Source organism: Tachyglossus aculeatus (genome assembly GCF_015852505.1).
Source record: "Tachyglossus aculeatus isolate mTacAcu1 chromosome 12 unlocalized genomic scaffold, mTacAcu1.pri SUPER_6_unloc_1, whole genome shotgun sequence".
NCBI classification, from domain to species: domain Eukaryota; kingdom Metazoa; phylum Chordata; class Mammalia; order Monotremata; family Tachyglossidae; genus Tachyglossus; species Tachyglossus aculeatus.
In genome coordinates, this window is record NW_024044828.1 from 14,492,482 (window position 1) to 14,513,913 (window position 21,432).

General features: G+C 45.5%; 1 protein-coding gene across 1 annotated transcript in view; it reads right to left on the minus strand.

Moving 5' to 3' along the window:
- Positions 1–20,777, minus strand: part of ITIH2 (inter-alpha-trypsin inhibitor heavy chain 2) — a 28,969-nt gene extending 8,192 nt beyond the window's left edge. Inside the window, exons 1-13 of the mRNA XM_038741372.1 lie at positions 20,613–20,777; positions 18,230–18,304; positions 16,011–16,049; positions 14,205–14,377; positions 13,114–13,218; positions 10,724–10,886; positions 9,403–9,510; positions 8,152–8,280; positions 6,285–6,401; positions 5,703–5,871; positions 4,620–4,745; positions 2,479–2,660; positions 1,505–1,690 (exon numbers count right to left, since the gene is read on the minus strand). Coding sequence (XP_038597300.1) covers positions 1,505–1,690; positions 2,479–2,660; positions 4,620–4,745; positions 5,703–5,871; positions 6,285–6,401; positions 8,152–8,280; positions 9,403–9,510; positions 10,724–10,886; positions 13,114–13,218; positions 14,205–14,377; positions 16,011–16,049; positions 18,230–18,304; positions 20,613–20,696 — 1,656 coding nt within the window. The 5' untranslated portion in view covers positions 20,697–20,777. The remainder of the gene's footprint in view (positions 1–1,504; positions 1,691–2,478; positions 2,661–4,619; positions 4,746–5,702; positions 5,872–6,284; positions 6,402–8,151; positions 8,281–9,402; positions 9,511–10,723; positions 10,887–13,113; positions 13,219–14,204; positions 14,378–16,010; positions 16,050–18,229; positions 18,305–20,612) is intronic.
- Positions 20,778–21,432: the final 655 nt, after the last annotated feature.

The window sequence follows — 21,432 nt, forward strand, 5'->3', positions numbered from 1 at the left end:
TAGTACAGTGCAAGCACTTAGTACAGTCTCTGCACACAGTAAGCGCTCAATAAATATGATTGAATGAATGAACTGAGGCAGGGAGAAGCTTGTTCAGTAAGTGAATTGCTGATGAGTCAGAGGGTCTACTGTGCTCTGCACACAACAGGAGCTCACGAAATATTATTTTAAGAGATTTTAATTATTTGATTCTTTTAATTATTTAGTTTGACTTTAAGAAAGCAAAATACCTCATCTCAATAAAGAGTCAATCCATCAGGAGTATTCAGTGAGCACCTACTGTGTGCGGATGGGAAAGTCTGCACTTGGGAAAGTACAATTGAGTTAGAAGAGATGATTCTTGCCCTTAAGGAGGTTAAAATCTAGTGGGAAATGGACCCTAAAATAAATTACAAGTAGGAGGGTAAAGAGAATGGAAACTTAGATAGAAGAATCAATAAATGCTTAAAGGGAATGTGTCAACTGACCCTGTTACACTGTACTTCCCAAGGGCTTAGTACAGTGCTTTGCACACAGTAAACACTCAATAAATATGAGATGAGCAAAAGAGCGAAGGGCATAGGTGCTGAAGTGGGAGTTGGGAGATCATAACCTGGGGAGAAGAAAAATGAATGGGGAGAAGCCTCCAGTGGAGAGGTGGGATCTTAAAAGGACTTTAAAGATGGGGAGAGCTATGGTTGGTCGATTTGAAGGACGAGGGACTTCCAGGCAGGAGCAAGGAGTCAGAGTTGGGAAAGTGGAAAAAGCAGCACAGTGAGAAGGTGATCTTGGGTGGAGTGAAGAGAATTCCCATGATTCCTGAGAGTATTCACTGGGATTCTACTGTGACTGGCTGTTTGCTTTTTCCCTTTCCCTTCATCTTCTTTACACTTCCACTCATTCTGTCGATGCAAAAGCAGTAGGGATAGGAAAAAGACTGAGCATTATAGCATCCATTTCTGTTGTTCACACTGATAGCAGCTTAAGCTTCTCAAGAAGTACTTAAGGGCAGGGGCCATTCCTTCTGACTTTCCAGAGTGTGCTCAAGAAAACTCAAGCCTTCCTCTCAATTCTGATAGTAGGGCTCTTTACTAATAAACCATCACCTAGCATCTTAATGTCCTACAGCTTTACCTCATTAATCATGACACTTATTAAATGGTTATCATATGCTAAGCGCTGGGGAAGAGAACAACGTTAACAGATTGGACTCAGTTCCTGTATCACATAGGACTCAAAATCTCAACCCCTTTTACAGATGAGGTAACTGAAGACCTGAGAGGTTAAGTGACTTTCTCAAGATGACACGGCTATCCAATAGCAGAGCAGGGATTAAAACCCGGGTGTCTCGACACCCAGTTCCATGTTCTTTCCACGGGGCCCTGCTGCCCCTCCAATGTCTTTCTTTTTGTTCCTCACATTGTCTCTGGGAGGAAGAGAATAGACGCTGATACAAGGGCAAATGGCAACTGTCTTTTTGAGGAGAGCCCTGTTGAGCTGTGGCCAGACAGATGGACAGACATACCGAGGTGGCTGTGATGACGCTCTCCACCTGGTCCAGTTTCCTGGGGTCGACTTTGCCCGCTACCACGATCTCCGAACCACCAAAGTAGTTATGGAAGCTGTTCTGGGTGACATCTGTCACGAATTCCTGGGGATAGTTGAACTGGACATTTTGGAGCAGAGGGGTGGAGACCTGGTTGTAGAATTGCTGAGAATCAAACAACAGAAAAACCGTTAGTTTGGGGCCAGCCTGCACTAATGGAGCACTTTGCTCTAAAGATCTTTACTTTAGAACCATGATCTCTTCTGTCCTAATACATTTCTGGGATGAAGGTAGAAGACAGGGAAGTGGGGATGTGGGGAGCGTATGGAAGTAACCATTACACTCAGAGTCCAGGATGTTTCAGGAGAATGATAAACAGCACCTCTGACAACTTCTTCCCTGATGTTGCACAAGGTGGGGAGAGAGACTTCAAACTCTTCCTTGAGGTCTGGGTCATGATCCATCAGAAAATATCCATATGCAAGGAACTTAATTTTGTTCCTTTTTTCAGAGCCTCACCATCTTGTGAGTTCCTCCACCTGCTCCTGGACTCCCAATCCTGTAAATCTCAGCTGTTAGTCAAAAGCCAAGAATGCCCCACACTTGGTCTCTTAAGTTGGGTCTGTGGGAGGTGGGATCAGTTTGGACACCTCTGTTGTCATGCCCCTCTCCCTCTAGAGGTCCAAGCGGAGGAGGAGCTAGCCTGGGCAGGGAGGAAGAGAAGAAGGAAGAAGAGAAGGAGGGAGAGCAGGAGGAAGCAGTGGCCATGGGGGTGGGGAGGGGGCTTTAAAGCAGCAACCCCAAACCTCAGCACCCAAAGATTCGGCCACCCCCTGACCCAGCCAAATGGTTCAGGGGCCCGGGTACTGTGATACGGTGCCACTCGCTCAGAGGAGCAAGAGCAAGGAAGCAACTGAAGGGTAGCCAGAAAGCCGGAGGGTTGGAAGGGGTACCTTGAGCTGGGAAGAAGTGTCCTGATTTCCATAAATCCTCTGGGCCATTCCATGGTTTTCACGGGACAGTCTCTCCAAGAAATCATAGTCTACATCAAATCCTATCCCCAAGCTGAACAGAGAGATATTGTCCCGCATGTTTTTCTTCACATTCTTCTGGATCACGGTCGGTTTCAGCTCGCCTTGAGGAAGTGGAAGGGGAAGAGAAACAGCCCTGTTCAGTTGGGTATTTTGGGAGCCGAAGAAACTGATCATTAGAATCTTGAGGTCTGGGTCATGACCCATCAGAAAATATCCATATGCAAGGAACTTAATTTTGTTCCTTATTTCAGAGCCTCACCGTCTTGTGAGTTCCTCCACCTGCTCTGCTGATGGGAAGAAGGAGGCGCACAGACGTGATGTGATCTCTCTGAGGTTCAACAACTCATTGTGGGGTAAGAGCTGTTAAACAAAACTAATGAGATTCATCTCTGCCTAAAGGAACACCAATAGGAGACCAGTCAAGGCTTATGAATCTAAAGTCATGTGGTTCGTATCGTCTGCATTAGAGAAATGGTATTTTTCTGGGCATCCTTTAATAATAATATCAATAATAATTATAATAATAATGATGGTATTTGTTAAGCACTTACTATGTTGCCAAGCACTGTTCTAAGTGCTGGGGTAGATAAAAGGTAATCAGGTTGTCCCACGTTAGGCTCACAGTCTCAATCCCCATTTTTACAGATGAGGGAAGTGAGGCACGAGAAGTTAAGTGACTTGCCTAAGGTCACACAGCAAAGAAGTGGTGGAGCTGGGATTAGAACCCACATCCTCTGACTCCCAAGCCCGTGCTCTTTCCACTAAGTCATGCTGCTTCTAGAATACATGACCCTGGGAATTAAGAGACTCAAGTTTTAATCCCTGCTTTGCCACAGGTTAGCTGTGGGACATGGGGTAGGTCACTAAACCACTCTGTGCCTCAGTTTCCACATCTGCTCTCCCTCTTAGACTGAGAGCCCTATGTGAGACAGGGATTTTTCTGATCTGGTATCTTATATCTACTCTTGTATCTAGCACATAATATACTTTGCTAGAGTACTATAATGAAACCTTAAAGCAAAAGTATTTCGTACTCATTGATTCAGCAGAGTTCACTGGGAGTTCCCTCAACAGGTCACTCACTCTGGGGAAGGAAAATTGTTATGCGAAACATCCAGGTAGAAAGAGAATTAGGTGACACTCTGTGTAGTTGAAGACTTCATTAGACTTTAAGTTCCTTAAGGGCAGGAATTCTGTCTCCTAGCTTTCTTTTTTTTATTGTACTCTCCCAAGCCCTTAAGAATGTTCTGCATGGAATAAGTGTTCAAGAAATACCATTGATTGATTGATTAGGAATTCTGTAGTGATTTTTCCTGGGGCCTTTAGGAATACATTGCCATCATAAACAATCATCTCATCCTTGATGTTTCTCCTGAGGTATTAACAATAATAATAGTGGCATTTGTTAAGCGCTTACTATGTGCAAAGCACTGTTATAAGCACTGGGGAGGTTACAAAGTGATCAGGTTGTTAAGAGCACTTCCCAATTCTGGGCTAGGCACTGCTTTCTCCAGTTTATAGCAAGGCTCAGCGAGGTTAAGACCCTCATTCAAGACCCCAGAGGATGTTGATGGAAGAGCTAGGGCTACTCTGTGTTCTTGTTTGTCCCCTGAATAATCTAGCCTCTCTATCAATTAATGTTCTTGAGTGCCTAGCAAGAGTGAAGTGCTTGGGAACATTCAACAGAAGGAAGATGGGTGTTCTCTTCCCTAATGGGGAGCAGATGAAAATGATTTCATCTGAAACCGATGAAAATGACTTGCAAATAGTGGGTGCTGCAGAAAAGTTATACAAATCTATCAGGATGAAATTTATCGGCTGATTAGGAAATACAAATATACATAGGGATACGAGTGCTGAAGTTGGGCTAGACTTGGGGCACGAACTAGCCACAATGACATGATCAATGCAGCTCAAATGCCGGCTATACAAATCGACTAAGCCACTCATCTTCCCAGTGCCAAAACCTCTTGGCAGCCATAGAAACCATCATATGCACGAGCAGTGGAGGCCCCCATCTCTGAGTCTCTTGAGGTGACTGCACCATCCCTTTGACTTACCTACTGTGGGATCTCCATCAGAAACTAAGATGATCAGCGAGACAGAGTTGGGATCCAACAAACCCAGGTTGCTGGCTTCACGCAAAATGAAGATGGCTCTCAGCAAGGCCTCGTTGATGTTTGTACCTGAGAACATAAGAACATCACCAAGGCTATTTCCACAGCAGACCAAATAGTCCATCTGGCAGGGGTGGCAAGAAGCTGCCTGGGGGCATTGTGTGAAGGCTGCCTTTCTTGGCACCCATCTCATGGTGGGGGCTGGACCATTCTTTTTTATTTAAGTAGCCAAAGGAGAGCAGAAGGCTACTCACCAGCTTGCGCTGTCTGAAAAACAAACCCTCGTTCCCTAACAATCTCCTAGCCCAAACATGTAGTGAAAAGGTACTCTGAATCAATCTTGCAACAGATCATCTCCCTGTCACCCAGGACAACTAACCCTTTACAGTGGAGAAATAGTAAACAAGCGTTGTTTCAATGATTATATCACCTCAGTACCTCTTGGAGAGGGGGAAGAGCTAATCACATTTCTTTTGTTCTCCTTGCAACAAACCTTTCTGTGGATTCAATGGGCAGAGCACTGCTCTGGGGATCGGGAGTTCTGGCTTCCAGTCCCAGTCCTGCCTGCAGCTGGTTAATGCCAGTGAAGAATTCACATACACTTGTCAATGGGCTGCACCACTGTCTGCCCCATCACCTGTTGAACTCGGGGCCCCGGCGGAAAAACAACTGGCAACAAAAAGAAGGCGCCAGTGTCACTGTGCCAGCCACTTGTGCCAAGCGCTTAGTACAGTGCTCTGCACATATTAAGCACTCAATAAATACAACTGAATTGAATGATTGAATGAATATAATCGATTCCTTTGCTCAGTTTCTCATCCGTCCTTCCTGATGGGAGCCAAGACACCCTGTTATGTTCTTGCAAGTCTGGTTTCCATGGAACCTTAGCACTCTAGTAATTAAAATTGACTTAAGGAGGACAGTGGGCAGATGGGGAAACTGAGTCCCAGGAAGGTGAAGTGAGCAATTTTCCACCCTGCCCTGTCAGCACAGTGCTGGCATTTCTCCTTGGATAAACCCACATACCTCCGTTGGGCTGGATTTTCTCAATGTACTTCTTGGCATCGGTAGTCATCAAGTCAGTGGCTGGAACTAAATTATCTTTCCAACTTCGGACATTGTGGTTGAAATCAACAACGGAGAATTGGTCTTCAGCTCGCAGGTCATCCAATATTGTCTTCATGGCTTCAACAGTCTAGCCAAGGTGCGGGGAGATAAAAGAAAGCACCAACATATAGAATCCAAACCTGGACAAGATCTCCAAGGATATCAAGTTTTGTCCTTTATCTTTCCTGAAACCATCACACTGGTTCTGATGGATGTCTGACCTATTCAAAGTGTTTGGGAACTTGATCCCACAATGGAAATTCTATTATCTACTAATACTTGCCTCAAATTAAAGCCTGGACTATACGAAGATCTTGAAATCTGGCTGACCAGGTGGAAACAAGACTGGGGATAATTGGGGCTCAAGAGGTTTGCTAGCCAGCCTGAATTTTTAGGCCCTGATGAGGGCAACCATGGAAGCCAAACAGGGTGAATTCTGTAAATACTCATGCCCCACCTATACCCATCACCTGGGTCTCTCGCCACCTCTAAGATACTTACTTGCTTCATCTTAACTCCCCACATTGAGCCACTGACATCAATGACAAAGAGGATGTTTTTAGGAATTGGATCCAGGTTTTCCGGAGCAAAGAAGTGAACAAAATATCCGTTAAAAATCTGTAAGAGAGAAAATTCAGTCTTGCACTTAGTTTCCACAGCTAGATCATCACTATAAACCAATGCTGGATACAGAGAAACAGTCACACTCACCCGCAATCAATCAATCATATTTATCGAGCACTCCTCAGAAACCTCCAATTGTTGCCCATCCTGCTCCACATCAAACAGAAATGCTTCACTGGTGGCTTCAAGGAACTCAATCAGCTCTCTCCTTATTACTTTTCCTCACTCCTCCCTCAGTACAACCCAGTCTGCACGCTTGGCTCTTCTAAAGCCAACCTGTTCCCTGGACCTCACTCTTGTCTCTCCCCCATTGACTTCTTCAATCAGTGGTATTTACCGAGCATTTACTCTGTACAGAACACGGTATCAAGCACTTGGAAGAGTTCAGTACAGTAAGAAAACATTATCACTGCCCTCAAAGAGCTTATAATCTAGTGACCTCTTGCTCACATCCTTCCTGCATGGAACTCTCTCACCCTTCACCACTTACTCTCCCCAACTTCAAAGGCCTTCTAAAATCACCTCTCCTTCAGGAAGCCTTCCCTGACTGATCTCCCATCTCCTCACCACATTTCCTTCCTATTGCATTACCTATGTACTTGAATCTGTACCCCCGGAGCATTCAGGTACTCAGGCCACCCCAACCTCCACAGTTCTTATATACATAGCCCTATATTCTATTCCTTCCCATTATCTGCACTTCAGTCTATCCTCCCCTACTAGACTGAAAGCTCCTTGAGGGCAGGAATTGTTGTTCTCTCCTAAGCACTTAGCTCAGTGCTCTGCATACAGCAGGTGCTCAATAAATACCATTAATTGATTGAGCAAGGCCTGCCCAGGTAGTGGGCATTCCCACTTGTGCCCAGCCTTTCCCAGGCGGGCCCAAGTTGGGGTCCTTTGACCCCTATCACTGAAGTCCATTCAAACACTGTTATGTGATGTCAGATGGCCTATCCCATCCTTGGCAAAAGAGGGTGTCACTAGTTTTCCTCATTTATTTTTGACCATGATAAGCAGAAGACAAAGTGGGTTTCTCTACCCCTTCAGGAGAGAAGGTTTAGGAAGCCCCTTGGGGTATGACATTGGTCTTGCCTACAGGCCCCAAATTTTCACTGGCTCTGACCACCCTTCCTGCCCAACTCCTAGCTCTACCATCAACCCCTCCTGCTGTCAATCAGTGGTATTTATGAAGAGCTTACTATATGCAGAGCACTGTATTAAATGCTTGGATATCCAGTTGCTCCACTGACTCTCAAGTCTTTCCCCCTCATCATCAACAAAAGAGATCATGAGTGTCTACAGTGGGTTGATCACTGGACCTGGTGCTTGGAATCCCATAAGAGAAATAAAAAGCCACAGTTCCTGTCTTCACAGAGTTTCTAATCTGTCATGGCTCCCCTTGAGCACTTGAGATAATCTCACAGATCTTCCTAATCTGATACCTTTGAGGGCCCGGGGGGCTACTGGGTTAGAGCCCTATTCAAGACATAGTTCCTTTGCCCCCATAAGCCCTGATGAGTGGCCCCCAGCCCATCACCTTCCTCACCAGAAGATCGGAGCTAAAACGCTCCTTGGTATTCTGACCCCCTTGGGGAAACTTGGTCTCTTCCTTCTTCAGCCTGACTAGTCCCGCTACAGTAACAGGACTCCAGACTCAATGGCCACTGGTGTGTATAGACAGGAGAGTTCTCCTGCCCCTTGCTATTTCTAGACTCCTCCCCCGGTTAAGTCCTTGGAAACTTACCTCCAGTTCCCCAGCTTTCTTCTCTCTCGCCACATCGTACTTGACCACAAACTCTCCTTCTACTGAGGTCTGGGGACAGGTGGGACATTTTCGTTGCTGGGCCACGGTTGGTTTGAAGGAAACGTGGGCCTGGAAAAAAGCAGGAGTCTGTGAGTTCCGGCTGAAAGTGAGGACAGGCATGGGAACTGAGCTGTGAGGAGAGGGAATGAGGGGCTCCCTCCTTCTGCTGTAAACCCCTGAGGGGTAGGGGAGGACTTCCTCCCCACCCAGCAAACACGGGGGCAGTTCCCTCCCTGCCCAGAAAACCCCGGGAGACTTCTTCCACAACTGGAAAACCCCCGGAGGCTTCCTCCCTGCCCAGCAAATTCTGATGGGCTCCCTCCCTGACCAGCAAATTCTGAGGGGCTCCCTTCCTGCCCAACAAACCTTGGTGGGGGGACCCTCTCCAAACCTAGAGAACCCTGGGGAGTTCCCTTCCTGCCCAGTTCTCCCTCCTACTCAGACTGTGAGTCCCAGTTGTGGGACAGGGACTGTGTCTGACCTGATTATCTTGTACTGACCCCAGTGATTAGTACAGCCCTTAATAAGCACTTAAAAATACAATTTTTAAGCTTATTGGTGCCCATAACTTCTTACTAGAGGGAACAGTCAAGAATTGGTGGCTCCCAAGTCAGCTTAGTCTAGAACTAGCCCAAGTTCTCTCCTGTATCAATAATAATGATGAAGGCATTTATTAAGCACTTGCTTTGGGCTAAGCACTGAAGTAAACATAAAATAATCGGATTGGGCATCGTTTCTCTCCCACATGGAACACACAATCCAAGGGGGAGGGAGGAGCAACTATCTTGAGAAGCAGCATGGCCTAGTGTTTAGAGTATGGGCTCAGGAGTCAGAAGGACCTGGGTTCTAATCCCAGATGTGCCACATGTCTGCTGTGCCACACATCTGCTTGTAGGACCTGGACAAGTTACTTCACTTCTCCATGCCTCAATTACCTCATCTGCAAAATGGGGATTAAATGCAACTTCATCCTACTTAGACTGTAAGCCCCATGTGGGACAAGGACTGAGTCTGGATTAGAACCCAGGCCCATGCTCTTTCCGCTGGGCCATACTGTTGCTCTTTGGTGTATATGTGCCTCAGGCTGTGTAGACTTGCCTCACACTAAACTCAGCCTTCCTTGAGGCCAGAGGAGGAAGGTTAGGGTTAGAGTTAGGGTTCAGGTGGACTCCGGTCCTGTTTTTACTGTACCTTCTTGTCGCCTTGAGATATAGTTGCGATTCCTTCAAATTGATCCCCAAGTGCGTGTGGAACATGGACAAAACGAAGGCCTTGCGGTTCAACAATGTGGATATCTACCTGGAAGCAGGAGAAAAGATCACCTTATGGTTTTGAGGATGCTTAGGTCTTTACATCCTCCTCTCTTACCAAGTCTTCATCATCACCACCAGCGATACTGATCAAATGCCTACAAGGTGCTTGGGAAACATACAAAAGAAGTGTAAAATACAACCCCTGCCTTCCAGTACCTTATAGTCTAATCGGGAAAATAGACAATAGGAAACAGTAGGAAAGAGCCTGAAAAGAAAAAAGAATAATAATGGTTTTAATCAAGCCCTTACTATATGTCAAGCTCTGTGCTAAGCGCTGGGGGAATAGGAAGAATAAATATAAGTGGACAAAGGAGTGGCACGATCAGGACGGTGAGAGTTTAGTCTTGTCTGGCCTCTTGGAGGAGGTTGATGTTCAGAAGGGCTTTGAAGAACGGGAGGGTTGTGGTTTAGTGAAAGTGATGGTGGGTGGACGTCTCTAAGAGGGGAGAAAGGTGACAAAATCAAGAACAAGGAATAGGTAGGAGGCCATCCGGTAATGTCTTCTCTGGAAATACCCTTACTGCAATCTGAAGTACAGCCCAGACGGCTGACTTGGGAAGGGGAAGTGGATTGAGATGCTGGGGAATGGAGACTCAGAGCTTTCAGGGTTTGATTTGCGGGGGCTCCTTCTGCAGTCTGGAAAGCCCCTTTGTGGGGCCAGGGGCTCTCTCTGAAAGAAAGGGCAGGGAACTCCGACCATTTCTCTGCTTGGGCATTTCTTTCTCTTCCACCTTGAACCTCATAGTGACCACCTCCATTGGGCAAGGGAGGTCAGAGCATGGGAGAGATGAAGGTTCTACTTGAGGGATTTAGGGAGAAAACCCATCCCCGTAAGAACTGGATGCAGCAGCCACCCCTATGTGCACTTGCCAATATCCAATCCTCCAAGCCTTGGAGAAGTCATGGGAGAAAAAAATAAATCAATCAATCAGTGGCATTTATTGAGTGCTTAGTACATGAAGAGCGCTTGAAAGAGTAGAATACAGCAAAATTAGCAGAAAAGAAGCCTTAGCGGCCAAGGCAAGGTCATGGAAGCCAAGAGCAAGTCAAGGCTGAAGCTAGAGGTGGCAGAAGTCCTGAAGGTGAAGAGGTTTGGGATCACACCCCTCCCCTCATGGTTCAGTAGAGCAAACAGGAAGTGTGTGTCAAGGAAGGAACCGCATCAGGAAGACGCCCCCATTTCACAGACTGTGTCTTACCTCTAGATGTTTGGCCAGCTGGCCAGGCTTCAGGTGCACCTTGTGCTCATAGGCACCCAGTTTCCTCCATTTCACTTCTTGGTAATGAATTTCAAACTGCACCTTGGCTCCCGGGGGCACAATCACTGTTGTTTGAAAGTTCTCCATATCCACGCCGCTGCTCCTGGGGGGGAATAAGGGTGAGGGGGAAGTGGCCACCCAGTACCACGGGTCACTGGGGCTGCAGCGACTCTGAGGGGAGAGGCGAGGATAGCCCCATTCCCTGGCCCCTGACCCCCAGGGCAGGGTTGTGTCCAAGCCATCCGAACGAGCCCTAGCCAACTTTCAACTGGCCAGAGTGATGGGGCTGGGAAAGCACAGGCAAACTAAGTCCCCACATACCACTCAATAAGAAAAATAATAATTGTGGTATTTGTTAAGAACTTATGTGTCAAATACTGTACTAACAGCTGGGGCAGATCAGACACAGTCCCGGACCCACTATGGCTCCCAGTCCAAAAGAAGGGAGAACAGGTATTGAAACCCCATTCTAAATCCCCATTCTAGAGATGAGGAAACCAAAGCCCAGAAAAGTTATGTGACTTGTCCAAGGTCACAGCAGACAAGTGGCTGAGACAGGATTAGAACCTAGGTCTCCTCCCAGGCCTGGGTGCTCTTCATTCAATCATGTTTATTGAGCGCTTACTGTGTGCAGAGCACTGTACTAAGCGCTTGGGAAGTACAAGTTGGCAACATATAGGGACGGTCCCTACCCAACAGTGGGCTCACAGTCTAGAAGGGGGAGACAGACAACAAAACACATTAACAAAATAAAATAAATAGAATAAATATTTACAAGTAAAATAGAGTAATAAATATGTACAAACAAATACATGTATACAGGTGTTGTGGGGAGGGGAAGGAGGTAAGGTGGGGGGATGGGGAGGAGGAGGAAGGGGAGAGGAAGGAGGGGGCTCAGTTTGGGAAGGCCTCCTGGAGGAGGTGAGCTCTCAATAGGGCTTTGAAGGTTGCTTCCCACTAGACCACGCTCCTGAAGTCAGCCGTTTGCTTCCACCCACCCCCACACCTTCTCCTAATCCTTGATGGAGTAGGATAAAAGTCAAAAATAAGCACCCGTATCTAAAGTTAAGTCCTGGGTGTCAGAAAACTTCTACCGTCCATCCGTGCTGGGTCGGAGGAGATGTCTCCCTTCAGTTCGGCTGGTTGATTTCAGTCAATCTGCCTGGAGGGGTTCATCTGGTTGAAAGGGGGTCAGCTGCAGTCCCAATATTCTTTTATGGTATTTGTTAAGTTCTTACTCTGTGTCCAATCCAACCCTGTTCTAATTTCTAAGGTAGGTACAAGTAAATTAGGTTGGATGCAGTCCCTGTCCTGCAAGGGGTTCACAGTCCAAATAGGAGGGAGAACAGGAGAACTAAGACACAGAGAAGTTAAGTAACCTGCCTAAGGTCACATAGCAAGGAATTGGCAGAGCTAGGACTAGACCTAGAGAATTAGAGTTGCCTAATGAAAAGAGCAGAGGGCTGGGAGTAAGATTTAATCCCCACTTTACAGTTTCCTCAGTGGTAAAATGGGGATGAAATCCTACTCCCTCCTACTTAGACGGCAAACCCCATGTGGGACAGGGACTGTGTTCAACCTGCTAAACTTGGATCTACCCCAGCTCTTGGAACAGTGTTTGACACACAGTAAGCACTTAAATACCGTGAAAGAACTCAGGTCCTCTGACTCCCAGCCCCATGCTCTTTCCACTAGGTCATGCTGCTTCTCAAACTGTAGATGAGCTAAGGCTAGTCCACCCCTTCCTTCCTGGATCCTGAAGCTCCAGCTGACCTTGTTTCAATCTGCAACCCAGATCTCCTGATTGGACCCAGAGAATACTCTCAAGCAGCTGCCTGACTGGCTGAATTAGGCCTCACCTACACAGCTGGATGACAAGCTACAACACCAGCTAGTTTTCCCATAAGATGGGTTGTTACCATGCATTGTGGATGAAATGCTGTTGAGGAATTACTGAGTGCCCACTTGGTGCAGTGTCCTATATTAAGTGCAGAAGGTACAGAATACCAAAATGTCACATTCTCTGTGGATGAGGAGCTTCCACTTTTCCCAAGATGTGTCTCTTTTGGGATACAGTGTGATGCGGAGTTTTGCACACACTCATGATGAAGGTAAAACTGAGTAGACTATAATATGAGTTTTCAAAAACCTGAAATTCTTTGGGAATCCAAGCCTGCATTATAGAAGAACTGACTGCATGACTGTCGGGTAATCAACTCCCTAAGAGTTGAGAATTGGTGGCAGGTGTCTAACCTCCAGGATGGGAAGGAAGGTTCTTCAATCATGGGACCAAAAGAGTAGGGGATATGTCTCTTCTCAGCTGCCATTACCTGACCAATCCAGTGCTTTTGTCTTTTGCTCGGGCCAGTGCGTAGAGGCCTCGGGCCACAGACTTCTCCTTGATCGAGCTAGTGAAGGTCACCCCATTCACAGTCCTAGAGGAAAGACAGAGGGAGTTTGCTTGGTTAGAGCTCAGGATACTTCAGGAAAATAAGCACAGGACAGCCCTTCTCCAAAAAGTGCCAGCTCGAGCCCTTGACTTCTGGCAGGAAAATGGATTGGACTTCATTGTCGTGTCCTGCTCTAAAAGACGCCCATCATCTTGTTGTCTCTCCACCCAACCAGTGACCTACCCAATTAGATCGACTCTCCTCCCCAGGGGCCCAGGAACCCAGCTAGAGAAGATGGAGCACTAGCAGACATGCCACCTCTCAGAACAGGGTGGAAACAATAAAGAAGCAGCGAGGCCTACTGGATAGAGCACAGGTCTGGGAATCAAAAGGACCTGGGTTCTAATACCAGCTCTGCCACTTGTCCGCTGTGTGACTTTGGACAAGTTGTGTCAATTCTCTGTGCCTCAGTTACTTCATCTGTAAAATGGGGATTAAAGATTGTGAGCCCCATGTAAGACTTGGACTGAATCCAACCTGATAATAATAATAATAATGATGATGGCATTTATTAAGCGTTTACTATGTGCAAAGCACTGTTCTAAGCACTGGGGAGGTTACAAGGTGATCAGGTTGTCCTATGGGGGGCTCACAGTTGTAATCCCCATTTTACAGATGAGGTAACTGAGGCCCAGAGAAGTGAAGTGACTTGCCCAAAGTCACACAGCAGACAAGTGGCAGAGCCGGGATTAGAACCCATGACCTCTGACTCCAAAGCCCGGGCTCTTTCCACTGACCCCAGTGATTAGTACAGTGCTGGGCACATAGTAAGTACTTAGCAAATACCTTTAAAAGAAAGCAATAGTAAATCACCTTGCCCCTAAAGCAAAGTAAGAGTCAAATATAGGGCCTGTGTAGAAAAGAGCTAAGGAGACCATTTTGTTGGGTTCCTGATACAAACTCGGTGATTCTGGGTATTGGTGGGCAGAAAGCAGTCCAAAGTGTTGGCTTTTTAGGATACGAGTACTCACATGGAGAAGTTGCTAATGAAGGCCCCTCGAGGTATCTGCACATCGAATGCTACATTCTGGGACCGGGGAGAGTTATTCACCACTTTGCTTTGCACAATGGTGTTGGCCAGACGGGAAGTCACAGTGGAATGAACTTTGTAACTGTAAAGCATTATCTGGTCATCACCATCCACCTGCAACACAACAAAGTAAGGGCTCCTGACCACTCAATCAGCACTCTTTCCTTCCTATTTATCAACTCTCTTCCCCCACTAAGCTGCAGTTTGCAGTCTATGTTCCTGTCATGTGCCCCCCAACTCTCATCTCTCCAGCTGCTGACCATTTGCCCACACCCTCTCCACTGCGTGAAACTCCTTCCCCCTTCAAATTCGACAGACCACAGCTCTCCCCATTTTTAAAGCCCTTTCTTAATCTACAACTCTCCCCATTTTTAAACCCCCTCTGTAGTCAGTCTCTTCCAGGAGGCTTTCCTTGATTGATTTCTAATCTCTCTCTCCACCACTTCTGCACTAAGTATTTACATATTCCTGGAGCACTTACATACTCTATTATTTAAATATCACCTAATGAACATAAACCCTTTTCCTCCTTTGATTTCTTGCTTCCTGAACATTGTGCTACCACCATGAAGATCTTATGCATGATTTGTTGTCACTTCATGGAGCATCTCCTGTGGATACAGCACTGAACAAGGTGCTGGGGACAAACTAGAAAAGTTGAAATGGTCCCTGTCCTTGAGGTGTTTACAATCTAATGACCTTTCAGCCTGGTGACTGTAATGAGTAATAAAGTTAAAAGGACAATTCCATTATGATTTGTATTAGTCAAAAATAGTGATACAAACTTCTCTCTCTTTTCCTAGAACCGAGCTCTAAGCATAATAGAACTAACCTCCTTTTGATGGTTTCCAAGTCACCAGAAACTATATTTTCAGGATTTAAGGGTCATGGGCCATTTAGGATTTAAAAGTTTCTTCTCCTCCCATGAATTTATCATCCAAAAAGTGTTTGTTAGTTTTAAATTTTACTTTGAAATGAGCAAGCAGGGGAAGTTGGGTAATGAATAGTGTTAATATTATATATTAAGCACTTACTATGTACAAAGCACTGTACTAAGTGCTGGGAAAAATATACATGTATTCTTTAATATTGCCAAAATTCCAAGTTAGAAAGGAATCACACTTCTGACTGGCAAATTCAGCTTACAGTACATTTGCCAGGAGCAGTGTGGCCCAGGAACCTAGCAGCATGGCCTAGCAGAAAAAGCGAGGGCCTGGGAGGACCTGGGTTCTAATTCTGGCTCCACCACTTGTCTGCTGTGTGACCTTAGGCAAGTTACTTAACTGCTCTGTGTCTCATTTACCTCATCTGAATAATGGGTATTAAAACTGTGAGCTCCATGGACTGTGTCCAACCATGTATCAAGCCCAGCTCTTAGTACAGAACCTGGCACATAGTAAGCCTTTGGAAACACCACTTAAAAAAAACAAACAAACCTTACTTAGTCTATGAGCTCCAAAGTGAGACAGGGACTGTACCTACCCTGATAAACTGGTATCTACCCCAGTGCTTAGAACAGTATTTAACACTTAGTAAGTGCTTAACAAATGGCATTAAAAAGTGTCAGTGAGATGTCTTATAAACTCTTCCACCATTGTGCAAGGAAGGGTTCTAAGGGCAGGTAAACATAGGCTCAGTGACTAAGACAAAGAAAACAACCAGATTGATTTCTAGACAATGGTTAACCTAGAAATCATTCTTCCACCAAAATGTCACCTGCTTCAATAGGAAAAAAAAAACAACTTACCTGCTCTTCTTCAGATTCAGGACTACTGGATACACTTCTCTGAGAAAGGAAGTTAGATCAATAATTACACTTCACCATCTGGTTAATTCATTACTTAGACTGTGAGCCACATGTGGGACAGGGACTATGTTCAACATGATTATCTTGTATTTGCCCCAAGAATTAGAACAGGGCTTGGCACATAGTAAGCACTTAACAAGTACAATAAGTACCCCGAGGTCAAAAATGGGATGATCTTGAAGCACAGAATTTCTTGGGACTGCTGGGTTGGGGAAAGGAAGTCACAAATAGTAAACACCAATCATCAATCAGTGGTATTTATTGAAAACTTACAATGTGCAGAGCACTGTACTGTTTGGGAGGGTACAATACAATAGAATTAACAGACACATTCCCTGCCCATAATGACCTTACATCAATGAATTAACAAAGGGAGTTCACTTGGCTCCATCTCTAGGTTCGGTCTCCATGGGGGTTCACACATAATAATTGATCATTACGGTTCTGAGCACTTACTATGTGACAAGTACTGTTTTAAGCACTGGAGTAATACAAGAAAATCAGGTTGAACACCCCCTGTGCTACATGGGGTTCAAAGTCCAGGTAAGAAGAAGAACAGGTATTGGACCCCCATTTTACAGATGAGGTAACTGATACACAGAGAAACTAAGTGACTTGCCCAAGGTCACACAGCAGACAAGTGGCAAAGCTGGCACAGGAACACTCAGGTCCTCGTGCTCTTTTCACTAGGCCACGTTGGTTCTCCACCTACTCACCCATCCATCCATCCATCCATCCAGGTGCTGCTGTATCTGAGAGAAACCAAGTACCTCCCTAATATCCATCGGGGGCCCCCCGGAGGGTGTCTGGGACAGGGAAGGACTCTGCTGCCCCTCCCAGGGTTGGCACAGCTCTGATGAAAGGGACCTCCTGGATGGGGAAGCGTCAGACATAGGGTGGCTATTTGTCCGGTTTTCAGCAGGTCACTTCCCTGTGTGGTACTGTGCTGTGAGAGAGTGGGGTCAGCAGAAGTCAGCCCAGCATCTGAGGGCTGTCAGGGACTTCCAGAGAAGCAGCATGGCCTAGGGGCAAGAGCATGGGCTTGGGAGTCAGACGATGTGGGTTCTAATCCCGGCTCCTCCACTTTGCTGTGTGACCTTAGGCAAGTCACTTAACTTCTCTGTGCATCAGTCACCTCATCTGTAAAATGGGGATTAAGACTGTGAGCCCCATGGGGGGCAACCTGATTACCTTGTATCTACCCCAGTGCTTAGAACAGTGTTTGGCACATAAAAAGCATTTAACAAATACTATTATCATTATTATTATTATTTAATATTTACTGGGTGCTTACTGTGGACAAAGCACTGTACTAAATACTTAGGGGAGTACAATGCAATAAAGTTGGTAGACACAAAGCATGGTCCTGGGAGTCTGAGTTCTAAGATCTGCCACTTGTCTGCTGTGTGACCCCTGGGCAAGTCACTTCACTTCTCTGGGCTTCAGTTACCTCATCTGTAAAATGAGGATTAAAACTGAGTCCCATGTGGAACATAGAGTGTGTCCAACCTGATGATCCTGTATCTACCCCAGTGCTTATACAGCACCTGGAACATAGTAAGTGCTTAACAAATACCCTTAAAAAAACCCTGCCCCTGAGAAATTCATAGTTTAGATGGGGAGACGGAAATTAAAATAAACTACAGATAGGGAACAGTGTATAAGGATATGTATGTAATTGCTGTACATAAATAATGGACAGGTGATGATGGTGACTGCATTTATTAAGTGCTTACAATGGCCTAACCTTTGTGCTAAATGCTGGGGTAATCAGATCGAAGTCCCTGTCTCATGCAGGGTTTACAGTCTTAGAAGGACAAGTATCTTATCCCCATGTTATAGATTAGGAAACCAAGGCACAGGGAAGGTAAGTGACTTGCCCAAGATCATATAGCAGCCAACTGGCAGAGCTGTGACTAGAACTCAGGTCTCCCGACTCCCATGCCTCTGCTCTTTCCATGAGGCCATGTTCTCTCCCAAAATATCCACATAAGCCAGTTTCATTTGCACTTTCTTTTTTTAGTTGCATCCACTGGGAGCAACACACTATACTAAACATTTGGAAAAGTATAATGGAAGCACAAGAAATATTTTCTGCCCATAGGGAGTAAATGGTCACCTTCCCCCAGCTCCCTCTTTAGGCTTAACCCTTATTGTACCTGGTGTCTTCGGTTCCTTGACATTATATGAAATTTGCCAGGGGCTAGTTCCAGGAGATCGTCATACTCCACAAACTGAAAAAGAAATAGGGAAACTTCTGAAACTGACTCTGCTGACAACAACTATGTTGCTAGGCGCTTGGATCTGTATCCTTAAGCACTTAATATTCACCCCACCCTCAGCCGCACATCACAGGACAGACGCAGAGGGGTGCAGGTAGCCCACCAAGCCCAAGAAGTGGATTGTTAGCTGGAACCTTTTAATAATTTTAACACAAGTTGGCTTCCACGGCTTATGCCAACATAACCTCTAGATTCAAGTTCACTGCGGATGGGGAATGTGTCTACCAACTCTGTTACATTGTACTCTCCCAAAAACTTAGCACAGTGCTCTGCACACAGTAAGTACTCAATAAACATGATGGATTGACACCAAATCTGAGTGATGGGAAGCAGAAACACCCATTTTATTGTTGCCCTTGCAAAGCATGCTGGATGCCCTCATGGGACCCCTTCACTTTACTGGATCAAGTGGCTACTTAGTTAATTCAGTATCCACACCAACTGAACAGTTAGGGATTTGAGCCAGTGAGCTTTGCTACTATTAATAATAATAGTTATTATACTAATAATAAAATCTATAGTGACTTTTAGTGAGCACTTACTGTGTACCAAGTACTCTATTAAATACTGGAGTAGATTTGAAATGATTGTATCAGACACCATCCCTGTCTCATACAGGGTTCATAGTTTAAGGAGGAAATTTTGCAGATGAGGAAAATGAAGCACCGAGAATTTATAACTTGCCCAAGGTGACCTACAGGCAAGTGGCAGAGCCGAGATAAGAATCCTGATCCTCTGACTCCCGGTCCCATGCTAATGGAAACAGGATTGGGACACTACTCAAAGGAACTGGATTTCGGCCCCAGTTGGTACACTGAGAGTCCAGGGTTTTGGGATCTAGGTTCAGCTCTGCCACTGGTCTGCCCTGGGACCTTGAACAAGTCTCTTTAACCTCTCTGTGCTTCAGTTCCCTCGACTGTAAAATGGGAGTGATAGAGTAGTAAAGAAACAACTCTGGCTCTCCCAACCCACAGGGATATTGTGAGGGGAAAGGAAGAGTAGTATTGAGAAGATCTTGCTAGCTCAAATCCCTGTGGAGTTCAGTTGGGGCAAATATCAACTCCCAGGAGCCTCAGGAGGGGTTACCAAGGGAGCATCTTCAAACATCTGGACAACAGTATAATTCTTATCATCCCCACACGGTAAAGACAGTCACCCTACCCTCAGCACTTATGTAAATATCTGTAATTAATTTTAATATCTGTCCCCTACTCTAGGCTATAAGCTCCTTGTGGGCAGTGAACATTTCTACAACTTTGTTGTTCTGTATTCTCCCAAGTGCTTAGTACAGTGCTCTGCACACTGTAAAGCATTCAATAAATACTGCTGACTGATTGATTTACACCATCAAGGTTCCCAAGTAGCCAATTTGTCTGCCTCAATCCAAAAGCAGCATGAAAAGTAGTGAGTCCTACTAGAAAAAGCATGGGCCCATGAGTCAAAGAACCTGGGTTCTAATTCCAGCTCTGCCACTTGCCTGCTATGTAACTTTAGGCACGTCACAACTTCTCTGAGCCTCAGTTTCCTTTAGGGCACAATGGGGCCCTATGGGGCACAATTCTTGTTCTCCCTCCCTCTTAGACTATCAGCCTCATGTGAGACAGGGACTGTGTCCGAATTGATTATATCTACCCCAGTTCCTAGCAGAATGCATGGCTCATAGTAAGCGCTTAATAAATACCAATTGATCAATCAGTGGTATTTATTGAGTGCTTATTACATGCAGAATACTGTTCTAAGCGCTTGGGAGAGCACAATACAAGAGAATTAGCGGACACATTCCCCGCCCATAATGAGTTTACATTTAATTTCATCATTAGTAATGATAAGCATCTACACATTCAGTCCAGTATAATGGGATCACGACTCACAACAATTTGCCAAACTCATATGAGGAACAGTAGATCTTATACGTCTGTTCGCCTTCAAAACCAAGAAGAGGAGGTGAGAGAGCCAATGTAATGAAGGACGATTTCTGGAGTAACTCGACTAGCTATTAACAGATTTCATCCCCTTGCCTTTCTTCTGCCTTTGCATATATGAACAACAACAACAACACAGTTAACATCGCCTCCCATTTCAATCGAAGCTCTCAGCATATTTGATATTTACCAATGAATGGAATTTGGAATAGAGGCCTAAGCCATAAAGAACTGGCTAAACAGAATTGGACTCTATGACAAGAGCAGAATGCAGTTATGAATGAAGAAGCAAGGGAAGGAAGAGTGGCTAGTGAGCGAGGCTCAAGACCGATACTCACGTCAGGAAGGGCATTTGTTGGGACCTCCAGGCTGTGTAGCTCAGGAAGAAAAGCAAAGGCCAAGAAACAGATGCAGAGTTTCATGTTTGTGGTTGACCTCTCCCGGGCTAACTTGGGGCTACTGTGCTTCCCTGACTGAGCCAAGTTCAGGGAATGAGATGGGGAGGAATCTCTTTTAAAAAGAGAGGGGGGAAAAGATTCAAACTTTGTTCAGAAATGGGACAAATATTTGTTCTTGGAGCTCAAATGTAAGCCACGGAGGTGACGGGGTTGTCCAAACAGAAGAGCCGGGCTCGGCCACCAGGGCTGTGATAAGAGATCAGAGTGACATTGGCTCTGGGAAAAAAATGCAGTGATTTTCAAAGGAATCAAGCTGTAGCTATTTCCAGAGTATGGACTTGGGTTTCTTTTGGCATTCTCATTCTAGTAAAATCTTTGAGACTCAAGGGGTTCAAAGGTCACTTGGTCCATTCCCCAGGCCCAAACAGGAAAGCCCCATAACCATGTCAGAATTAGTCTTCAAAATCTCAGGGACAGGGGATTCCTCAGGCTCCCTTGGTAATTTGACCTGGCAGATCACAACCTGATAATAATCTCCAACTGTATAATAAATAATGAGAATAGTAATGGTATTTGTTAGAGCACTTATTACTGAGCTAAGCAGTAGAGTAGATTCAATTCAATTAGGTCAGCCAGTCTCTGCCGCATGAAGGGCTCACAGTCTAAAGGAGAAGGGGTAACAGGTATTTAATCCCCAATTTGCAGATGAGGAAACTGAGGCACAGAGAAATTAAGTGATTTGCCCAAGGTTACACAGCAG